At 38.7% G+C, this 20,917-nt stretch overlaps 1 protein-coding gene across 1 annotated transcript; it reads right to left on the bottom strand.

The window, feature by feature from the left end:
• Window positions 1-4,714: 4,714 nt before the first annotated feature.
• prok2 (prokineticin 2) lies at window positions 4,715-9,888 on the bottom strand. Its single transcript, XM_028448168.1, has 3 exons — window positions 9,750-9,888; window positions 5,514-5,639; window positions 4,715-4,878 (listed from the first exon to the last, which is right to left on the bottom strand). Exons 1-3 carry the CDS (start codon window positions 9,819-9,821, stop codon window positions 4,726-4,728), a joined length of 351 nt encoding a protein of 116 aa, XP_028303969.1. The 5' UTR covers window positions 9,822-9,888; the 3' UTR covers window positions 4,715-4,725.
• Between the last annotated feature and the right edge of the window lie 11,029 nt (window positions 9,889-20,917).

Raw genomic sequence — 20,917 nt, 5'->3', positions numbered from 1 at the left:
TTTAAAGTGCTTATGTTGGGACCTCAGGTATTGTGATTTTTTTCCGGTTTTTATTTGAAGGGCTAGTGGGGCTTAGGCAAGGAAAGGCTTACTGTAAGGTGCGATGGGTCGACCAGACCTCACAGTGGGCAACCTTTTGTTTGTTTCTGAGGTTCTCAATGTGTGTACTTTATGTAGATGCACGTAGACATTTAGACATTTAGGTTTTTCTTTTCAAGTAAAAACAAATCAACTAAATTACAGTTAAGTAAGTCTATAGACTTGGAGTTAAAGACTGATAAATATAAGATAAAATAAGGCATTAATTAAATAATACTAGTTTTCTCATTTTTGATTGGTTAGAGATTTATTAAAATTGGCAGAGGATGATATTTGAAAGGATCCTTTTCACATTTGGAAATTTTACAGTATGATTAAGGCTAAACATCATAAGGGGTTGTCATAACCTTTAAGACTATTTATAACATGCTTTGTTATCTTTGTTTTTTCGAGACTTGGTGCCTCGAAAAGGGGGGAATGAGGTGTATTGACTGTTTCACATGTGATAGGAATTAAATCATCTAAATTGAACTTTGAGAAACTGTACTAGCCTCAGCATGGGAGACAGAAGGTTGTCTCTCTCTGTGAAGTGTAAATGTGGACCAAGGGGGGACCCTTTCCCCTTCCTGGCCAAGCAAAGGAACAGTAGGATCAAAGAACAGGTTCGTTCCTGTTCTCACCTCTTTGTTACATTAAACAATCAATCAATGTTTACTTGCTAAGTTTTCAAACTCTGGGCTCCGAACCCATGCGGAGCCCAGGGGATTTTATCACCCCCAAAGGTGACTCAGGATGTTGGAAGAATACCAGCTGTTTGTTTCCCCCTCAAAATGAGATCAAAGAATATGTATTTGTTTGAAAAGTCACTAAAGAAGGATTATTGGAATGGTTCTTGCAGAAATCTAGATTGCAAATATAGTTTGTTCAATGCCACTCTTCAGATAATTCAAGAACCAACAGAATGTTCTCATTCATATAACCCATTGTCAACTACAAGTGTTATTCATTCTATGCAATATACCTCTTCACTTCAAGCTGAGTATAAGATGTCAACAGATGGCTTTATTTGTGACCTCCTGCCCGTTATCTCTGTAACTCGACTGTTGGATGTTGATTAATTTGTGAACCCTGAAAGTTTCTTGTTCCCAGGTTGGTACTTCCTCCATTTGTTGAGGTGTGAAAGTTTGTGGCTTTCTTTCTTTGTTCTAAGGCTAAAGCCTTAGACTCCTCCCGTTGGTCTCAAGTCATATAGGCCTTTTTTGGCTAAGATTCTTCAGAGTAAATTTGACCCCGGCTGCTCTCACAGGGCTTCTGCCTCAGCCCTGTTCTTTTGATTCTGCTTGTGTTAATAAACTTTGTGTTATTATGCAAGCCAGTTTCTACGATCCCTTTTTTCCACACTACATCTTTTTCATCGTTCACATCTCCACCTGGGGAAACCACGACAAGCACACCTTCTTTGAAGTGTATCTCAAAGCGTGTGAGAGAATAAATGAAAACAAAATAATCTAGCGTACAGTCAGAAAATAGAGGGGTTAGTATTGTCCTATCGAAGGAGAAGCTTGTTGGCTATTTGCTAGTTGTCCCCCCCCCATGCCAAAGTTCAAGGCTAAAGTGATATAGCACTACCACCAAAGGCTGTGGTGGACTTCTTATGGCTTGGTATCCTCGTGGCTTTTGAAACAGTGTCTTTTTTGGTGAAGATGTTCCAGCAGACGTGTGATCAGTCTGCAGTTGCTGCCCATCATTCAGGCAGTAATCGTGGCGTTTAACCCGCAACTCATTGGTGGGGGGGTGTCCAACCAACTCCGACGCCCACAGGTTCTCAGTCTTTGATGATGGGGCAGGATGTGTTAATCCCAGCATTGGCATGCGGCCCATTCCATAGACGATGAAGAGTTGACTTGGGACTGAGCGAGTTATTTCGTTGCAGCATTGCTTTGCTGAATGGGAGAGTTGAGTCCTTTGATAGTCGATTTCCTTCTGAAGCTTGGTCCTTTGAATGATGTTGACATTTCATTAGCATAAGAGTTGGAGGTGATTTCATTCATTAAGAGCTTTCATTGAAGATGTCGTTTCTTCAGGGACAACCGCAAAGCCAACAGAAACTAACAATAAAATAATAAAAAATGATAATGATGATAACAGTAATATTAAAATAAAATAACATGAAATACTGTATTCATCTGTGTGTGTGTTTGAGTGTGTGTTGCTCATAGTCATTTTAGAGTGGACCCCAGATATATCAAACATGAAATCAAATAAAATTTAAAATAAAAATAAAAATAGTGTCTGTGTTGTAATGGCTTAGCACTATTCTGTAGGCAGAGGGAAAGGTGAGAAACCACAACGTTGTGTCACTAACGCTGTTAGTTTTGGGAATCTATGTATTAATAGCAGACCGTATTACAAGTATGTAGTGTCTTAATCATGTGACCTTTCACTGAACTGGCCAATGAGGGGCGCTACCTTCTTCTCTCTCTCTGTGTGTGTGTATATGTGGGTGTGCCTCCCTCTCTCTCTCTGTGTGTGTGTGTGTGTGTGGGTGTGCCTCCATCTCTCTCTCTGTGTGTGTGTGTGTGTGTGTGGGTATGCCTCCCTCTCTCTCTGTGTGTGTGTGTGGGTGTGCCTCCCTCTCTCTCTATGTGTGTGTGTGGGGCTCTCTCTCTCTCTCTCTGTGTGTGTGTGTGGGGCTCTCTCTCTCTCTGTGTGTGTGTGTGTGTGTGTGTGTGGGTGTGCCTCCCTCTCTCTCTGTGTGTGTGTGTGGGGCTCTCTCTCTCTCTGTGTGTGTGTGTGGCTCTCTCTCTCTCTCTCTCTGTGTGTGTGTGTGTGTGTGTGTGTGTGTGTGTGTGTGTGTGTGTGTGTGTGTGTGTGCGTGTGTGTCTCCCCGTGCCACACGTCCGTAAGTTCAGCTGAGAAAAAAAAAAAAAAAAACCAAAACGCACAGAAACACAGCAGCTGACTCTTGTCCAAAATGAAAGCATTAAAGCCAAACAACCAAAGGGAGAAATCTGATTCCATTCACACGTTTAAACAAAATAAAAACAAAGATAAAAAAGAAGTAAAACTCACCGAAAGCATGATCTGAGTTCACATCATACCAAGATTGTATATGCGGATGCATATATTATTTGTTTATTGGATTGTTCATCTGTTTGATTCCCATTATCAGTGTTTTACTCCCTGTAGTCTTCACTACAGTTTAGGTTAGGGTTTTATTCTATTTTGATATCGGTACAGAGGTGAACTCAGTACATGGCACCGGGGTGTTTTGGAAACTTTGGTTGCCTGTCTATCCTATGGTCAGGACCTCACAGGCTGTCCGTGGAGGTGCCTGAACAAAACCAAAGTAAATAATGACCACCCGTACTCGATGCCTGAACAAAAATATTCGAGCCCGAAGAAAAATATAGGGAACTTATAATATTAAAAAGCAAAGAACTTCAACCATTTGACCCTTTCTCATGGCAGTCCCTTCACTGCGTCAAAACACAGAACAGCTGAAGGAGGAGAGAACCTCCAGAATGATGAAAATCAATACAGTGCTCGACTGGTTGCCTTTCTATCAACACAGAGGGAATATATATATGTAAATGAAAATGTATATATATATTAAAAAAAAAGGCAGCTTTACCTTAATAGTCCGAATTGGTGTTTGGTGGTCCAGTCTCTGTCCGAGGGGCAGACCACCGTGGGGCAGACTCGGAAGTCCCATGCCATAAAAAACTGGCTTTGGGGTTTTAAGTGCGTCCACTGGTCCACGGCAGAAGCCCCCCAGAGTAGATTTTTGTCACGGCAAATTTGCGGTTGACCTCATTTGGAGATATGATTTATTGCTCTGGTTGAATGATGGAGTCCAGGCGAGGCATTGATGATTTTATAAAAAAGGTTTATTATAAAACTAAATAAAAAGGAGTACAAAGATGGACAAAATTTGTGACCGCCCCGGGCGGACGTCCGATGACAGAGTGGCACAGTTCTAACTCATCACGTATATTCCCCCTCAGTCCCCCTCCCTCCTCCCCCCAGGAGATAAAGAGGACAGGGTGGAGGTGAAAGAAGAGGGTGAAAAGAGGTCAAAACAACCAGTTTTCTGGTATCTCCTGATTGTCCTGAGTGTTGGAGGTGTGTGCGTGTATGGTGTTTGTGTGTATGAATGGATGTGTATTGGGTGTGTATGTGTGACTATGTGAGTGTGTCATGCCTCTGTGTCTGAGGGATGTGTTTTGGGAAGCTGACCTCGAGAAGAGAGCAGAAAACATGAGACAGCAGAAATGAAAAGTCTCAACTTAAAGCCTTAAAAAGAATAAGGTCTATGAGTAAATATGTTAATAAACATAACTAACAATTTTGCCCTGACACTTTTTAACTGAAACATTTAGCATGAAAATCCACATTATACACTCTTACATTTTTTGAAACCACTATGTCTATAGTTATTGTAGAGCTCAGTATTTTTCTTTCTTTTAACAGATGACCAGCAAATGCAGACAAGGGCATTAGCTTTTGTAAACATTTTATTGGTGCTAAAATTTCAAAGCACAGACAAACATTAGATTTCATACAAACACATCATGGTGATTAATTATCATGAAGGAGGTGTATTTAGAAATATATCATATGAATGTATTGAGTGAAGAAAAAATAGACCAACATCTATGGTTTTGAAGGCAAAATAGTGTAATATTATAGGAGTGATTGAACAAGCATTTCTCCAAAGTAGTCATCTGGATACTTGTATGGTGAGAGGCATTTGGATCTTCCCCCCTCAATGGTAATACACACCAAGTTGGGCAGGCATGGACAAGTGTGGTGGAGTCTTTTACCAAAAAAGGGAACCTGGAGTTAAAGAAGACAGGAAATATATCAGCTATACAGTATATAAGAGCACACACACGACGTTGGGTTCCGTGGTTTAAAAGAGTAAATTAATCCCTAAATTTTGGCTTCTAGGCTGGAAATAAAATTAAAAAGAAATGCCTTGATTATGGGCAGGGATCCTGAAGCAAATAAGAAACGCCGTCTTTGGTGTAAAACCTCCAATGAACAATCTATGCTATGCTAGCTACTTACTCAATATTCACAATATCCGTCGATTCACAATTCTTTTAATTCAACCTACTCGCCACAGAAAGCAGAGTTGACAGGTGCTAGTTTTCATTGAAGAGGCGGGGCCAATAGTGGTGGTTTGTGACGTAACCACCATTCTCAGCGAATAGCAAAATTTGATTGTAATAGCAGGGTTGTATCTTATAGAGGGCAGTCACTCTTACATTTCTACAACAAAATAATTTGACTAAAATATCAAGAGTTGGACAACAATAAAACAACACTATAAAACTACCCTCTTCATCCTCGAGTAGCAAACATCTAAAATCTACATATCACTGCTACTTAAGTTTTTATCATTTCTGAGAGAAACACAGTCTGGTGTGTGTGTGTGTGTGTGTGTGTGTGTGTGTGTGTGTTCTCACTCTGTGGCTCATTGGATGGCAGTCCTCTCCCTCCTGTCCCATAGGTGTACATATCCTAAGGCTGCGGATCCACAAACTCACCGCACAGCACATGCCCGCACCACACTGAGAATCTCTCTCACAGGCCTGCAGACATAAACAACACAAAAACCAAAAAATAACTATTACATGAATAAACACAAATATTTGCTCAGTTAAAGTATTTAAATTAAATGAATGCATTTATTTCATGTTTTTTTTTTCAAGTTCATGTTGAAAACCCTATTATGATTCTTCATGTAAATATGCTGTATAATAGACATGGACAACTGGCAATCGCGTGGGGCCCTCAGTCTTGTTTAGTGTGGCCTCCAAGGTAAAAATGATTCTAAAAAGGTATCCAAAACACAGAAAATGACTGAAAAATGAATTAAACTACAACAATAATACACAAAGGGCCTGTACTACGAATAGTATATCCAGGATATCTCTTCGTGAGCGGGTTTCACTTAATCAAACATTTGCCGTCACAGAGCACCTGTACTACAAAGCAGGTTATCAACATGTTCACTCAAAGCTGCAATATGTAATTTTTTTTGTGTGTTATTTGGTCAAAAATTCATAATCATCTTTGAGCATATTGCAATCCAAAGTGTTCTGATTGGACGGTGAATCTCTTCTCCTTCTACTGGCTCTGTAATGCGTCACGCTCCTGTATTTCTAAAGCTCAGCCAATCAGAGATCTTTCCACCAACAGGGTGATCCCATGAGCTGTTTTAAGCATTACTATTGCTGCTCGTCAAAAGTCAAGGTGCGTTGACAATCTGAAAGAAGGGACAGTCCCATGGGATTATATTCAAGCAGAAGTCTCCAACGCGGCTTTTAGCACAGCGGTTACACGGCAAAGCAAGAGGAAAAAGGAAGACTGAGGTGGAGAAGCAACAGAATAAAGGCACAAACATGTTTAAAACATGATTAACAGACTCTGGGAGGTCCCTCTAACTCGGTGTATGCGGCGGACTGCACGTGATCCGCTTTCAGTCCGTGCGCAGTCTGCCCCGAGTCAGAGAGAGATCAGTGATAACAGATGGGATAAATAGCTTGTAGAACTAAGAAGAACATTATCTAAGGTGGAGACAGAGAACAGACACAATTATTTTGCAGGGTGATGTGTGCCATCATGTCTCTAAAACATCAAAAAACTCTCCAATAACTCAAGATAAAGTCCCTACATTTGTTACTAGTTTCTATGAAGAAAACAGTTGCAAAGAGTTCCAAGAAGACCAGTGAGTTTAGTTCAGGAGGAGAGGAGGGAGCATGGAGCGTGGAGCGTGGGAGCGTGAAGCATGGAGCATGGAGCGTTTCACGATTCTACAAACTGCATCTTTAAGCCAGGTGATTTCAAACTGAATGTGTGTACGTATAAAACAGGTGGAGATTGCAGCATCAGACCAACCACAGACATGGAGAAATAATGAGGGATTAAAACCCATAAACCCAAACAACACCTTTGCTGCAGCAAAAGCAGGAAGGAAAGAATGCAGATAATTAATGACCGTTAATGTTAAAATTTGTGAGATTATACAATATAAATTATTCAAAGAATGAATTGACACACTGATTAGTTTCACTTCACTTCTATTCACGTACCCGCCTCATTTTGGTGCCCATTCTTTGGCAGGTGGTTTTCCAAGAGAACTGATTGGTCAGGATGTGGTGTTTTTATAATCACTCGATCTTATCCTAGCAATTAACCTATTCCTAACCAGGTTCACCATAGGTTACCATGGTGATTTACCCAGGTAAAAAGTTAACAAGCGTTGTTGTAGTACAGCACACAAAAAAAATCTTGGGAGTTATTGCGATAAGAGGAAATCCAGCTTCATACTCCATAAGGACTACAAAACACACAAAAATTCAACAAACATTAAATAAGAGGAAAATTTACAAAACGGCAAAAAAAAACAAAAACAAAAAAAAAAAAAACGATAAATGATAATGTGGCCCTTGAATCACTAAATAATCTGATCAGAATTTTTGTGGACCCTGCTGTGATCAGAGGTGTAAAGAGTAAAAAAAAAAAAAACAAGGTGTAAAGAGTATAGATGTACTATACTGAAGTAAAAATACTTGATTGAAATTGTACTCAAGTACAAGTAAGTCATACATAAAATACTCAAGTATAAGCAAAAATATGCTCTATTAAATAGTGGTACTCACCCCCCCACATTTATTTTTGGTAATAAATCTTGCCACGGTTCCCTTGCCTACAGTAAACATCTCATATATAAACTTAAAAATGTAAAAATCTTGTGCAATTGGAACTTCATTTATTTTACACAAAGGCATCTGTAGAAAAAAAAAGGTTTGTGAAAATGTACAATTCTTTTTTTTTTTTTTTAATAAAATAACAGATTGATTCAATTAAAAATAAGAAAATATTCAGGCTCTAAGTATAGCTATATTATGAACTCTAAAACTGAGAAAATAACCAGCATTCAATGCTGTTTTGGCGCTGTGCATTACGTTTAATCTGATTGGTCGGGTATGATGTGATTTAAAACAAAAAATAACAATAATTTACTCACCAACGGTTGGGTGAAGAAATTTTACAAATTACTTTACTTCTTTTAAAACTTAAGTACAAGTACCCATAAAAGCAACTCAATTACAGTAATGTATTTGTAATCCGTTACTTTCACCTCTGGCTGTGATAGATGTTGCCCACTTTTGCTGTATAATAATTATAGATTAATACCCAGGATTGTGTCATGACAGAGTTGAACTGTGTGGCCATACTGCGGGTAATCCCTAAACCAAACACGTCAAAGTCAGTCCTGATTGACTGTTCAGAAAGTCGGACGAGAAGCCTGAGTGACAGCTCTCGCTTTCGATGAGACAGAGGAGGAACACAGTGAAGAGGAACTCATTGGACAGACGTGACTGAAGATCGCTGTTGTTTTATGACTACTCTCCTTATCCACATCGTCGCAGAGGGCTGCACTGACACTGACAAATGTTCTGTCAGCAGGTGATGGATGCAGCGATGATAGTTTGGCTTGGGTTGGAAATAAAAACACTTATTTTACCATTTCACACATTGACCACCTATTTACAAGCATTAATAGATACTTGGTGGTGCTAGAAATTCAAAGGGACATTTAAAGAACAACATGCCTCTTTTATTTCAAAAATGTCTTTTTGGAGGTATGAATGTGTAAACCCAGGCAAAACACAGATATTCAAAATACATTATAAGAGAGGTGTTTTGGAGAAATATGCATATTACATTGGACCATAGCTCTTTTTTAACTGTAGGTTAACCCCGTAATATTTAGACTTAATATAAACGCTATATCATAAACACCAATATAATGTATGTAACAATGTGTGTAGTTTGTATGATGTCAAAATGAATATGGGGTAAGTGCGTATAAGCTTTCTTGCTTCAGCCGACTCCTACTGAGCTTTCATTACCGTCTAATGATGTATCTTGTGTTTTGTAAAAAATCATGAATGTGAATTTCTCAAATAAACTAAACTTCTCAGGATAAAATGTAATTGAAATGGTTTTTTTTCTCAACCATGTCTGCATATGGCATCCGAGCTCAACAATACATGTAGTGTAATCTTTTCACAAAAATAAATGTATAATGCACATGTAAGATAAAAACCTGCAACCTGTATACCACTACTTAACACCAAATATTGACTTTTTTTTGTGTCCTTTTGTAGAGTGTCCTTTATTCATCCCGCAGAGGGGAAATTTACTGACATGTCAGCTAAATAAGAAGTACAAGACAAAAGGCAACACACAGAAAAACCCGAAAGACACCGGAAAAATTGTGCAATGTAGATAAAATAAAATAAATCAATACAATAAGAGAGGTTACACATAAATAAAAATAAAAATATATAAATAAAAATAGAAAAAATATATATAAAAAGTAATATATATCTGTTAATTTCTTAGGTGTTTGATCAATTCCATTAGTTTTTGGTCCTATTATATAGAAAATGTGTGTAATATTTAAGATTTTAAGATTCAAAATATACCACTATAAGGAAGGACTATCAAAAACACATGTATTTTATTAGTACATTTATATTTTGCTGGCTTGAATAAGATGTTCAGAATACCATTTTTTGTATAAAAAAAGTACCCCTTTTTATCATTAATAAAATGTCCCTTAAATAACCCATTGATCTCTATCTACCCAGTGAAGTTTTCCAGTCCATCATCAGGTACACACTCACCCCTGTGATGACAGCTGTGGAACCATTGGACACCAGCAGAAAGAGAAAGATCAGCACCAAGTAGGACTTCATGATGTGGAGCTGGTCAGGTGTGAAAAGTGAGCTCCCCGAGGCTTACGGACCTTTCTGCATGTGCATCTGTGACCAAACACTGAGCCAAAGCCAAACTCTGCTATTGAGGCTTATAAAGCCAGCCCACAATTCAGAAAATCTGTGACTCACTCACACCATTACTGTTTTCAAAAGTACTGCAGAAAGGAAATTCAAGATTAATGGAGGTACATTCTGACAGCACAGCATCCTTGACTCTCGTATCCTTTTCTTTTTCTATGATGGTCAATACAACAATAAAAAACCACGTCAATTTGGCATTTAAATATGCTGAGGCTGCATGAAAAAAAATAGATATTTATTTTCCTACTCATTCCTCTTCATCCATATACCTATTCAAACTTCAAGGACACAGCTTCAGCTTTGAAATATCCTTTCAAACCTACTCACAACCATGTAAAAAATGGCAGTGCCTTCATGGACTGAATTGCTGCTGCAGGTCAATGAAGTTCAATGGTGATTATTTGGTGCCACAACAGAAATCCTTTAAGGGAAAAATCTCCAAGGCCACATTTTCATTACTTATGAACTGCACTACCTGTAAAAGATTTTAAAAAATGAATAAATGAAAATAAAAATGAACTCCAGATTTGCAAATTTCACCAAAATATAGCCCCACTACTGAAGACATATTGGTACATTTAAACCCATTGGAAATTATGAAGTCTGTCACTTTTCTTTTTAAATCAAAATCAGTAGAAATATTTGCTCAAATGACAAACTTTCTCTCAAACAGTTCACTCAGATTTTTGATTTATCACAAATGTTGCCTTCCGTGCATCAAAATGTTAGACAATAAAATTTCTTGCGAAATACATTTTCAGTGTTCATCAAACAAGACAACGCCTTGGAGTCATTCTAGATTAATTTTGTTTTTTTTTTTTGTTCAAAGTGTTTTTATTGTATTGTACAAAACAGAAAAAAAGAAAAAACAGTTTTTTTTTTTTTTTGGCTTATAACCCTCCTCCCCCTCCCACAAAACACTCCCACCCTGTTGCACCTTAAAAAAAAATTACCAATAGAAAAGAAATATGAATACAACATCATTCTGATAGAATAAATGAGGGATCCACCTGTTTAATTTGATCCAAGATGGGTTGCCAGAGAGTGAAAAACTTACTGGCACAACCTCTTACAGATTATCGTATCTTCTCCAGTGTTAGATGAGACAAAAGGTCAACAAACCACATTCTAAACGATGGAGGGCATTTGTCTTTCCATTTAAGCAGTGTAAGCCTTCAGGCAATAAGTGTAGTAAACGCAATCACATCTTTTTGCTTTTGATTAAATTTTGAAAATTGAGGTACAATACCAAATATTGCAGTTGTGGCGCCCGGTTCAACATTAATCTGAAATACATCCGAAAGAAATCTAAATATGGATTCCCAAAAGTGTGACAATTTTGAGCAGAACCAAAACATGTGAGATAGAGTCGCTGGTTCAGTTTCACAGCGATCACAGTGGGGGTCAAGGTCAGGTTTAAATTTCGTCAGTTTCACTTTTGACCAATGCAATATGTGAACAATTTTAAATTGAATTACCCTATGTCTTAAACAAATTGAAGAAGAATATATATTATCTATCACAGATTGCCATACATCTTCAGGGATTACAGTTGTAAATTCCTCCTTTCACTTTCCTTTGACACGAGACAATGGTTCCAAATCATGGGAATTAATAATAGCATAGATTTTACCAATAAGTGCTTTGGAGTTTGCATTCAAGTCCAAGATGTTTTCAAGGAGTGTGTTAGGTGGTCGTGATGGGAAGTGATTAAGTGAAGCAGACACAAAACTGCGACGCTGAAGATATCTGAAGAAATGAGAATCATGAATTTGAAAGATCGCTTTCACTTGTTGAAATGAGGCAAACAGTCCTTCAACAAATATGTCCTTCAATGTCCTCAGGCCATGGGCAAACCACACTGCAAAAGAGTCATCAACAACGGAAGGGACAAACATATGGTTTTGCATTACAGGAGCGTAAATTGACAGATTATTTAGACCAAAACTTCTTCTGAATTGAGCCCAGATCTTGAAAGAATGTTTAACAACTGGATTTGTGGAAAATTCACATAAAGGTTGAGGGAGAGGTAGCTTTGTACACAGCAGAGAATGTAAAGAGGTAGATCTGCATGACATGTTCTCAAGTATCAACCATTTAAAACTACTGTTGTGTGAAGAATGAGGCCAATATAGCATCGCGCAGATATTGGATGCTCAATAGTAATATTGAAAATTGGGAAGTGAGAGTCCTCCATGCTCCTGGTGTCGTTGCAAAATATTTTTTGAGATGCGTGCACTTTTTCCATTTCATATAAATGATGAGACTAACTTGTCTATGTGTGAGAAAAAATATCTTGTTAGAAATAATGGTATAGATTGAAAAAGATATAAAAATTTGGGTAAAAATATTCATTTTAACAATATTTATTCTGCCCCCTAATGATAATGGTAATGTATTCCAACGTTCAAAGTCCTGCTTCATAGAATCTTGTAGTGGAATAAAATTTGTCTTATACATATGTTTGTAAGTTTTTGTTATCCATACACCTAGGTATTTGAATTTATCTTTACTCAGTTTAAATGGGATTGACCGCAACATATTCTGTTGAGCTTCAAAATTTATGGGCATAAGCTCACTCTTCTGCATGTTTACTTTATAGCCCGATATTTTCCCAAAGTCATCCAAAAGGTTAAGTAACCTTGGAAGGCTTTGAAGTGGCTCAGACAAATACATAAGTGTATCATCTGCATAAAGGGACACTTTATGTTCAAAATTTTCTCTTTGCACACCCCTAATACAAACATCATTGCGTACTGCAGCCGCTAGGGGTTCAATTACTAGAGAGAATAATAGGGGTGATATGGGGCAGCCTTGTCTAGTTCTGCGCTCTAGTTTAAAGAAATGTTACAGATTACTATTTGTTCGGACTGCAGCAACAGGCAAAGAATATTAAGTACAAATCCAGGATGTAAATTTCACACCTAATCCAAATCTAGAGTATAGAAAAGGTAATCCCACTCCACCCGATCAAATGTTTTTTCTGCATCCAGCGAGAGAACCACTTCTGGTATATCGGGTGAAGTGGGATAATGAAGACTGTTTAAAAGCCTACGAAAATTATGAAATGAATACCATCTCTAATAAACCCTGTTTGATTGTCAGATACCACTGAAGGAACAACGGTTTCTAGGCGGCGTGCTAATATTTTGGCGAAGATTTTACTATCCACATTCAACAGTGAAATGGGCCAATATGAGCTACATTCTAATTTACTTTTACCTTTCTTATGGATCAGAGATATAACAGCCTGTCTCATAGTCTCCGGGAGCGTGCCAGAAGTCGAGGACTCATCATAAACAGAAAGCAAAATTTGTGACTGTCGAGAATGCTTTAAAAAACTCACTTGGAAAACCAACTGGCCCAGGAGCCTACCCACGTTGCATAGAGGTAACAGCATTCATAAATTCATTTTCAGAGAAGGGCCTTTCTAGCTCTTGTGCAGACCTATCACTAATGGTGGGGAGACCAAATTTACTAAAAAAGGAGTCGAATTGCAATGTGTTCCCACTGGACTCAGAAGTATATAGTTGTGTGTAATATTCACCAAAACATTTATTAATCTCTAAGGGTTCAGTTAATTTTGCCCCATGTTTATTATTAATTGCAAGAATAGACTGGTCAACCTGTTGCTGTCGCAATTGATGTGCTAAGATTTTCCCAATTTTTTCACCATGTTCATACACCTTATGTCTAGATTTATTTAAAAGGTTTTCAGTTTGTTTTGGAGTTATCAGATTAAATTCGGTCTGAAGAACTAAGTGTTGTTTATATATTTCAGAGGAGAAAGTGTGCCAAAACCCCATCGAGTTGTAAAATGTCACTTTCAATCTTTTTGACTCGCTCTTGTTGAGTTTTCTTTACTTTAGCGCTATACGATATGATCTGACCTCTGAGATAGGCTTTTAGTGATTCCCAAATTAGACCAGGGGTTACTCCTGGGGTCCTGTTACATATTAAGCATTCATCTATTTCTTTTGAGATAAATTTGATAAACTCTGCATCAGAAAGCAAAAGTGTATTAAATCTCCATGGTCGGTACCTATTTAGAGTCATGAACAATGGTGCATGATCTGAGGTCACTATTGCCTGATATTCACACTTGGTGACGAGTGGGAGGAAATTATCGTCAAGAAAAAAGTAATCTATTTGAGAGAATGTCTTATGTGGTGAAGAATAGGAATAACTTCTCTGGCCAGGATTTCTGGATCTCCAAACATCATTCATTCCATAAGTCTTAAGGAGCTTGTTCACTACTTGTGTCAATTGAGTTGGCTTTTTGGTCTTGGGTGAGCTGCGGTGATAACACACAGTTAATGTCACCTCCCAAGATGAGATGATGTGTATCTATATTTGGTATTCTAGATTAATTTGATCTCAAAAACTGATTTTTTTTTAAAAATTGGAGTCAATATTGCAAATATTGCCTTTTAAACATTATTTTATGTAGCCATTGTTAAAAACAAATTTCTAACATATCCATGCAGTGTGTATTTTTGGATTTTCGACAGCTGTTTGACATGTGCCTTTACACGCTAACAGCTGCTTGCACACAGGTGACAGGCTTGATTTATTAGTGAAGCTACAGGTGACATTTCAATGTGCTAATTTGCTGACGTTCCACCATTTCTGCATATTTCTGTCTGTCTTTCCAGGTTTCTGTGCTCGACTACTTTTTCTTGACCTAAATGTAAAGAATTAGCAGGCATAAGCTATTAGGCTGTGGGTTCGCAATGGATTCATTTAAATCATTTTAGGCATTAGTTAAGTTAGTTATTGAGAATTTAATTCAAATCTTAGTTGAAGTCCATTCCTATACGGCAACACTGTTCACAGCCTCTGTTATTCTCTACCACAGAGTGTTTTTATGAGCTCCTTTAATTCCAGTTTTCACACTGTCTTGAAGCACATCGTTGTTTTTGCTCCACCTCAGAAGTGAGGATGCCAATTAACATCTCGGAAAAGTTTCTTTTCTCGCCAATGTTTGTTTGACCTCAGTGGACAGGGTCTTAGAACCAGGACTATTTTAGGGCGTAACATGGTAATGATGATCAAATTCAGTGATCGCCATCCAAACATTCGTACCATAGAATTCTGAAACAAATGTTTGTTGAATCACACGTGTGTCCTATCATACGACTAATTCTGTGCTCAAATCAGCACACGTTTTCACGCAAGATTGATAAATGAGGGCCAACAGTGTCTGAAATAGGATATGAAATGACTCCATGTAAACCTGGTTGGGAACCACTGGTATAAGAAATTTGTAACAATTTCTTGAATATAAATATTAATAAATATTTGTTATATTTAGGCAATATCAGTGCTGTTGTGATGCAGTATCAGCACTGGTGTGATTCAGCCAACTATCACACTAGCACGGACCTCAAGTTTTTTTATACAACAGTTCTACAAGCACATATTATTAGTTAACAGTAATAAGTGACAAGAAAATATTTATTTAATAATTTGGCTCAGCCAACAAAAATAGTTCCACAACTGGAGAGCACACACACACTACGTTCACACTTCAGGGAAATGTGACCCATATGCAACCTGTATCTGATCTTTTAAAGACAGTCTGAACAGCACAATTTTAATGACTATCCTGCATCCAAACACTCCGCTGTACAGATGTAGCAGCCATCGCAGCAAACGGCTAGAGCGATAAACCTGGCTCTCTCCTTTTTCACTGTCCTTAAAGTTATGAAGTGCTGACTTCTGTTGGAAAGAAAATGTCTCAGTGCGACACACAGTCCTATACTGGACGCCTCCATATTTACCTCCGTAAACACTGTATGTGCCTGTGAGGTCATGGGTCGCCTTAGGACCTCTTCTGCGCATGAGCGTCACTTCAGGTTTGCATTTCGTGTATATTCCAAACAGTTTTTTTTTTAAAATCTGAATTGTGCATTAAGACCTGCAGTGTGTCTGTGGTGTGTAGCCCAAGATGTAACAGTAATTAACGGTATTTAGATCAGCTGTACAGTGGAGTGATATGATCCGTAAGAAGTCCCAGTGTCACAGGGATTGCCTTTCTGTGCAAAAAATTAACATAATAAATATTAAAATATGTCACCTACAAAATTGTCACCAAATTGCTACATTTGGCACCTCATACCAATGTTACCTTCGCAGCTACCAAATAGAGAATCACTCATTCGGGATCCGATGTCCTCATTAGCCCCTCTCTATGGTTGTATTATGATTACCATTTGAGAAAGTAAAAACTTTTCCTCACTGGTCACAACATTTTATTCTGAAGTATTGGTAGAAGGTTTCTAAAGTGCGACAGATAAAGTGGCAGGACTTTACCGATGATGCAGTAAAGTTTTGAAGTAGCAGGATCACTGACGGAAAACCAATCAACACATTGGGAGTCACAAACGCCTCAACCACAGCTCTGCAGACTGATGGTGGGAACTGAGTCACACAGGAAAATGAAAAATCCAGCAGGAAGCCCTGTAGCCAACCTCGATTTAATGTTAAAAAAACCGTGCACGACTTACACCTGCAGGATGTATCTCCACGGAACGTTATTAGATTTCTGCACTTCAGCAGTTTTAAAAAAAAAATATGTATAATGGATACATTTTTGAAAGTTAGACAAGGCACATGTTCTCATTGATTATAAAGTATGAGTATTGTATTCATCAATCAATCTATTTATACATCTATCCATTGGCCTATTTCCCATTAAAATAGGACAAAAACTATATAGTGAGGGCAGTAATAAACAGAGATATGTTGAAATTAATGGTTAAGACATAAAATAACTACCCAAAGTTGTTTACAACAGTCTTAATGATGTTGGATAGAGGAAGTAAGCACCAACAAGTGGCCTCCTGCTCTTCCTTTGTGCAGTTGATTCAGTTTTTCTTTTGAATTAAAATTTGTATGAAATAAAACCTAATTTCATTTCCGTCTGTAATACCGGTCCATCGGAAACACTTCCGTTGTGACCTTTTTGCATTTGTGTTCATTTCTTTAAATGTATTCACCTGACACTTCCCAGCCACCGGGTTTCCACAACGGAAGTGTTTCCGACAGACCGGTATTACAGATGGACACGTTTCTGGCGGATGTTTTTAACCCGCCAAAACAGAGAAGAACAAGAAGAAATCGAAACACGTATGAAAGTAAGTGAAAGTTGATTAGGATACTCCTATATTTTTCATATTAGGCAATCATATCATAATACCGGTCCGTCGGAAACACTTCCGTTGCGGAAACACTTCCGTTGTGGCCATTTTGCATTCGTGGTGCTTTTTGTGGTGTTCGGAAACCCATCCAAGTCATGACACGGATAGTTGTCTAAAACTCCTTGGTTAACATCCACAGGAAGCTTAAGGTGGCGACCAAACATTAGATACGGTGGAGCAAACCCAGTGGCGCTGTGGACGACATTGTTATAAGCCTGTAATAGCTCGGGAAGGTGCTCTGGCCATCTACTCTGTTTCTCAGCCTCAAGAGTATGGAGCATATTTAGCGGAGTTTGATTAATTCTCTCAAAGCGGCCACTACTCGCAGGGTGGTAAGGAGTAGTTTGACTTTTGGAGATGCCATACATACTACATAACTGTTTCATAAGCTCTGATTAAAAATTTGGTCCCTGATCAGAGAGTCCGTTCCGTGACCGCATGAGCTGCAGCTTCGTGGCATTTCTTCAATATGTCCTGATGGCATGGATCTGGACAGACAATTTGGAAACAGGACTCACATGTACGAGAGTCAAACACTTTTCTACAAAGGACCCCCTGGTACAGGCAAAGTCTTTTTCGGTGTTGTAGCAGCCAGTTAGCAGTGGCTGGTAGCGCTTCCCTTTCAAGCTTGCTGGGAATTGTTCCTCTTTCCACATACCTTCTTACAAGCTAGATGTTTGGGTCTACCTCCTGCAGGGCTTTCCAGTCCTCTCCAAGCTACGATGCAGATGTACCCTCCTGGTAAGAGGCTGTTGTGGCAATGGCAACAGTTGCAATGTTGGTAGTGCCACTTTTCCACTGCGTAGAAACTGTGGGAAATCTGGACAGTGCATCTGCATTCACATTTTCATGGCCTGCCTGGTAAAATCAACAATACCATTTGGGCAACCCACCTCTGCTCTACAGCCCCAAGTTTAGCAGTCTATAAGTGGGCTACAGGATTATTGTCAGTGAATACCGTAAATTTGGCTCCATAAATTTGCCCATTTTAGCACCAGTAGCTCGAGTTTGAATGTACTGTGATTAAGCAATAACGCGCTCTTTCCCATTTTGAGTTTGTGTTAACACAGCACCAAGCCCACTGTGGCTTGCGTCCGGGTACAAACTGAAGGGCTTGTGCAGTCCGCATAGGCTATATTTGGAGCCTTTGTTAGAGCCTCTTTTCAATGGCCGAATGCAGCGTGACACTCCGGAGTCCAATCAATTGCTTTTGCAGAAGATCATTTATCACTTTTTGGGATGCCGATTAGTAAGGTGTTTAACGGGCTAGCTATTTTTGCAAATTCCTGAATGAACCTTCTGTAGTAGGCCTAAAAATGCCCTCACCTCTCGCACAGATGTCGGGAAAGGCCACTCTGTCACTGCGGTTACCTTCATTGGGTTAGGCATTACACCAGCCTGGTTGACGACGTGACCCAAAAACTGTACTTCCCACTGAAGGAGTTTACATTTGTCTGGCCTCAGCTCCATGTCTCCAGAGACACTCAAAGAACTCTTCCAGATTCTGTAGGCGAGTATCAAAATCAGGTGAGTACACAATTATATCATCAATTACTACCTTGCTTATGAACTAAGATATAATAATGTGTTTATACAAGTTAAATCTAACAGTGGAAAATACAACACTGCCAATAGAACTAACAACAGCTGGATTAACCTTGATGTAGAGACAAAACAAGCTGCAAACTCGTGTGTCCAAAAGAGACATTCCCGAGTGGTGACATTATGGATGAAAAGGGAAAAACCTTCCAAACACCTTCAAAAGAGGAACTATTCTTGAACTGGAGGAATGCTAACAACGTCTGGCAGGGAACAAGGCCAACACGAACAACGATAGAGAGGAAGAGGAATTAAAAAAAAAAAAAAAAAAAGACAACACTGACTACAGACAAAATACACAAAAAAGGACTGTTCAGAACAACTCAAGAATGTTTGACCAGAGAGACATGTAAACCCATGTAAATTTGCGATGGTAAAACAGGGGACGGGACCCAGATAAGCAAACTGCTTCTCTCGTCTCCTTTTTCGACATGTACAAAAAAAAAAAAATGTAAAAAAAAAAAAAGTGAATGTAACCATGTCAGAAATAAACCGAATAAATAAAATAAATAAAATCAAGATAGACGAGCAAGGACTCCATGATTTGGCCACTTAGGCACTGCTGCATCTCTGAAATGTTGCGGGTGCATTACAGAGGCCGAATGGCATGCGCTGGAATTCAAACAGGCCTACGGGTGTGGTGAAGGTGGTTTTTTCTCTACCCCTGGGGTCTATCTCCACCTGCCAGTACCCGCTCGAGAGATCCAATGTTGAGAACCACTCGGCCTTGGAGAGAGAGGCGAGTGTCTCCTCGATCCTGGGAAGAGAAAAAACGTCTTTGTGAGTGACAGAATTCAACTTTCTGTAATCAACACGGAATCTCCAGCTCCCGTCCTTTTTTTTTTAACCATGACGATGAGTGCGGCCCAGGGACTAGAGCTCTCTGTTATTACATCTCGGTCCAACATGTCTGCTAGTCGCGACCTCATTTCCTAAGTTTTCTTAAGTTAGTTTAACAAATTATTAAATTCAAAAAGAGGGTGAAAAAGGAAGTGGTAAATGAACATACATAATTTAAGACCTGACAAAATATAATTTAAGACCTAGTTTACAAAATATGGACATAGATTTGAAATCATTAAATTTAGTTTGTTCATGTTTCTTTGCCTGTCTTTATCCATGTTGGGTATGATCCTGACTTTTGAAAAAGGAGGCCGGAAGAATTTCTCTTTCTTCATTTTGCTTCTCTCCTTCTATTGTCCCACAGCTTCACCTGTCAATCAGTCACTTTATGACGGACCACGGTGTCATCAGCCCCTCCATGGTGGGAGGGGGTGTTGTGTGACTGAGCTGCTGCATTCAACTCTGCGCAGCCACAGACTGTCTCTGGGTGTAGGTAAGCTGTGCCCAAGACCGTCCATTGACCTGTATTGAAGAGGACTTACTGCACATGTACAACTTTTAACAAGAGTGAATCATAAAGATTTGTGCGCCCCAAAGTGGAGACACGTCACCAATCAGACATAGATGAAGGAAAGAACTTTACTCATAATTATTATTTATATAATATGTAAATGCAGATATGCTTTTGTTTTGTAGTATTTTTAAGTAATTATTATTATTTTTAATTTTTTTATGTCTTCCTCAAACTAACGTGGTGAGTGGTGTTGCGGCGGCGCCCTAGCGCCCCCAATTGGCCAGCCGACACTGAATCATACTGTATATGTATTCAGCAGAAAAAAATTGGTTTTTTTGCAACAGTAAGTACTGTTTTGTCACTGAGTACATTTTCTTGGATAGAGAAAAGATATAAAAAACACAAAAACAGTTATTTACCCATCTCAACACAAATCAAAACAGTCCAGCAACTTCTACAAATGTAGGTGTGAAAAAGGAAGAATTCTTCACTTCATTCAGGGCTGCTAGTTATTGTCACTTTTGTAAGTGGACACCCGGACATCAAGGGTGAACTTGAGGATAGGCGTATCAATGCCAAAGCAAGGTTTTCTACGTCACTTTCAGTATTGTGGAGGTGAATGAATGCATTGCTGTTGCAATATGTTTTTGATAAAAGACAAATTGTTAAAGAAAAGTCCAAGGCCTTTCAGCGCTAAACCCTGAGGCGTCATCATCCAGGGTCAGTAAAGACAACTGACAATGTGGAGGGCGAGAACAGGAAGTCCATATTATTGAAAAAGGAAATAAAAAGGAACTGGGGGAAGAAGAATAGTTAAACTAAAACGAGTAACACAA

This window comes from Gouania willdenowi, chromosome 5, assembly GCF_900634775.1.
Source record: "Gouania willdenowi chromosome 5, fGouWil2.1, whole genome shotgun sequence".
In the NCBI taxonomy this organism is placed as follows: Eukaryota; Metazoa; Chordata; class Actinopteri; order Blenniiformes; family Gobiesocidae; genus Gouania; species Gouania willdenowi.
This window is presented reverse-complemented; position numbering and strand designations above follow the sequence as displayed.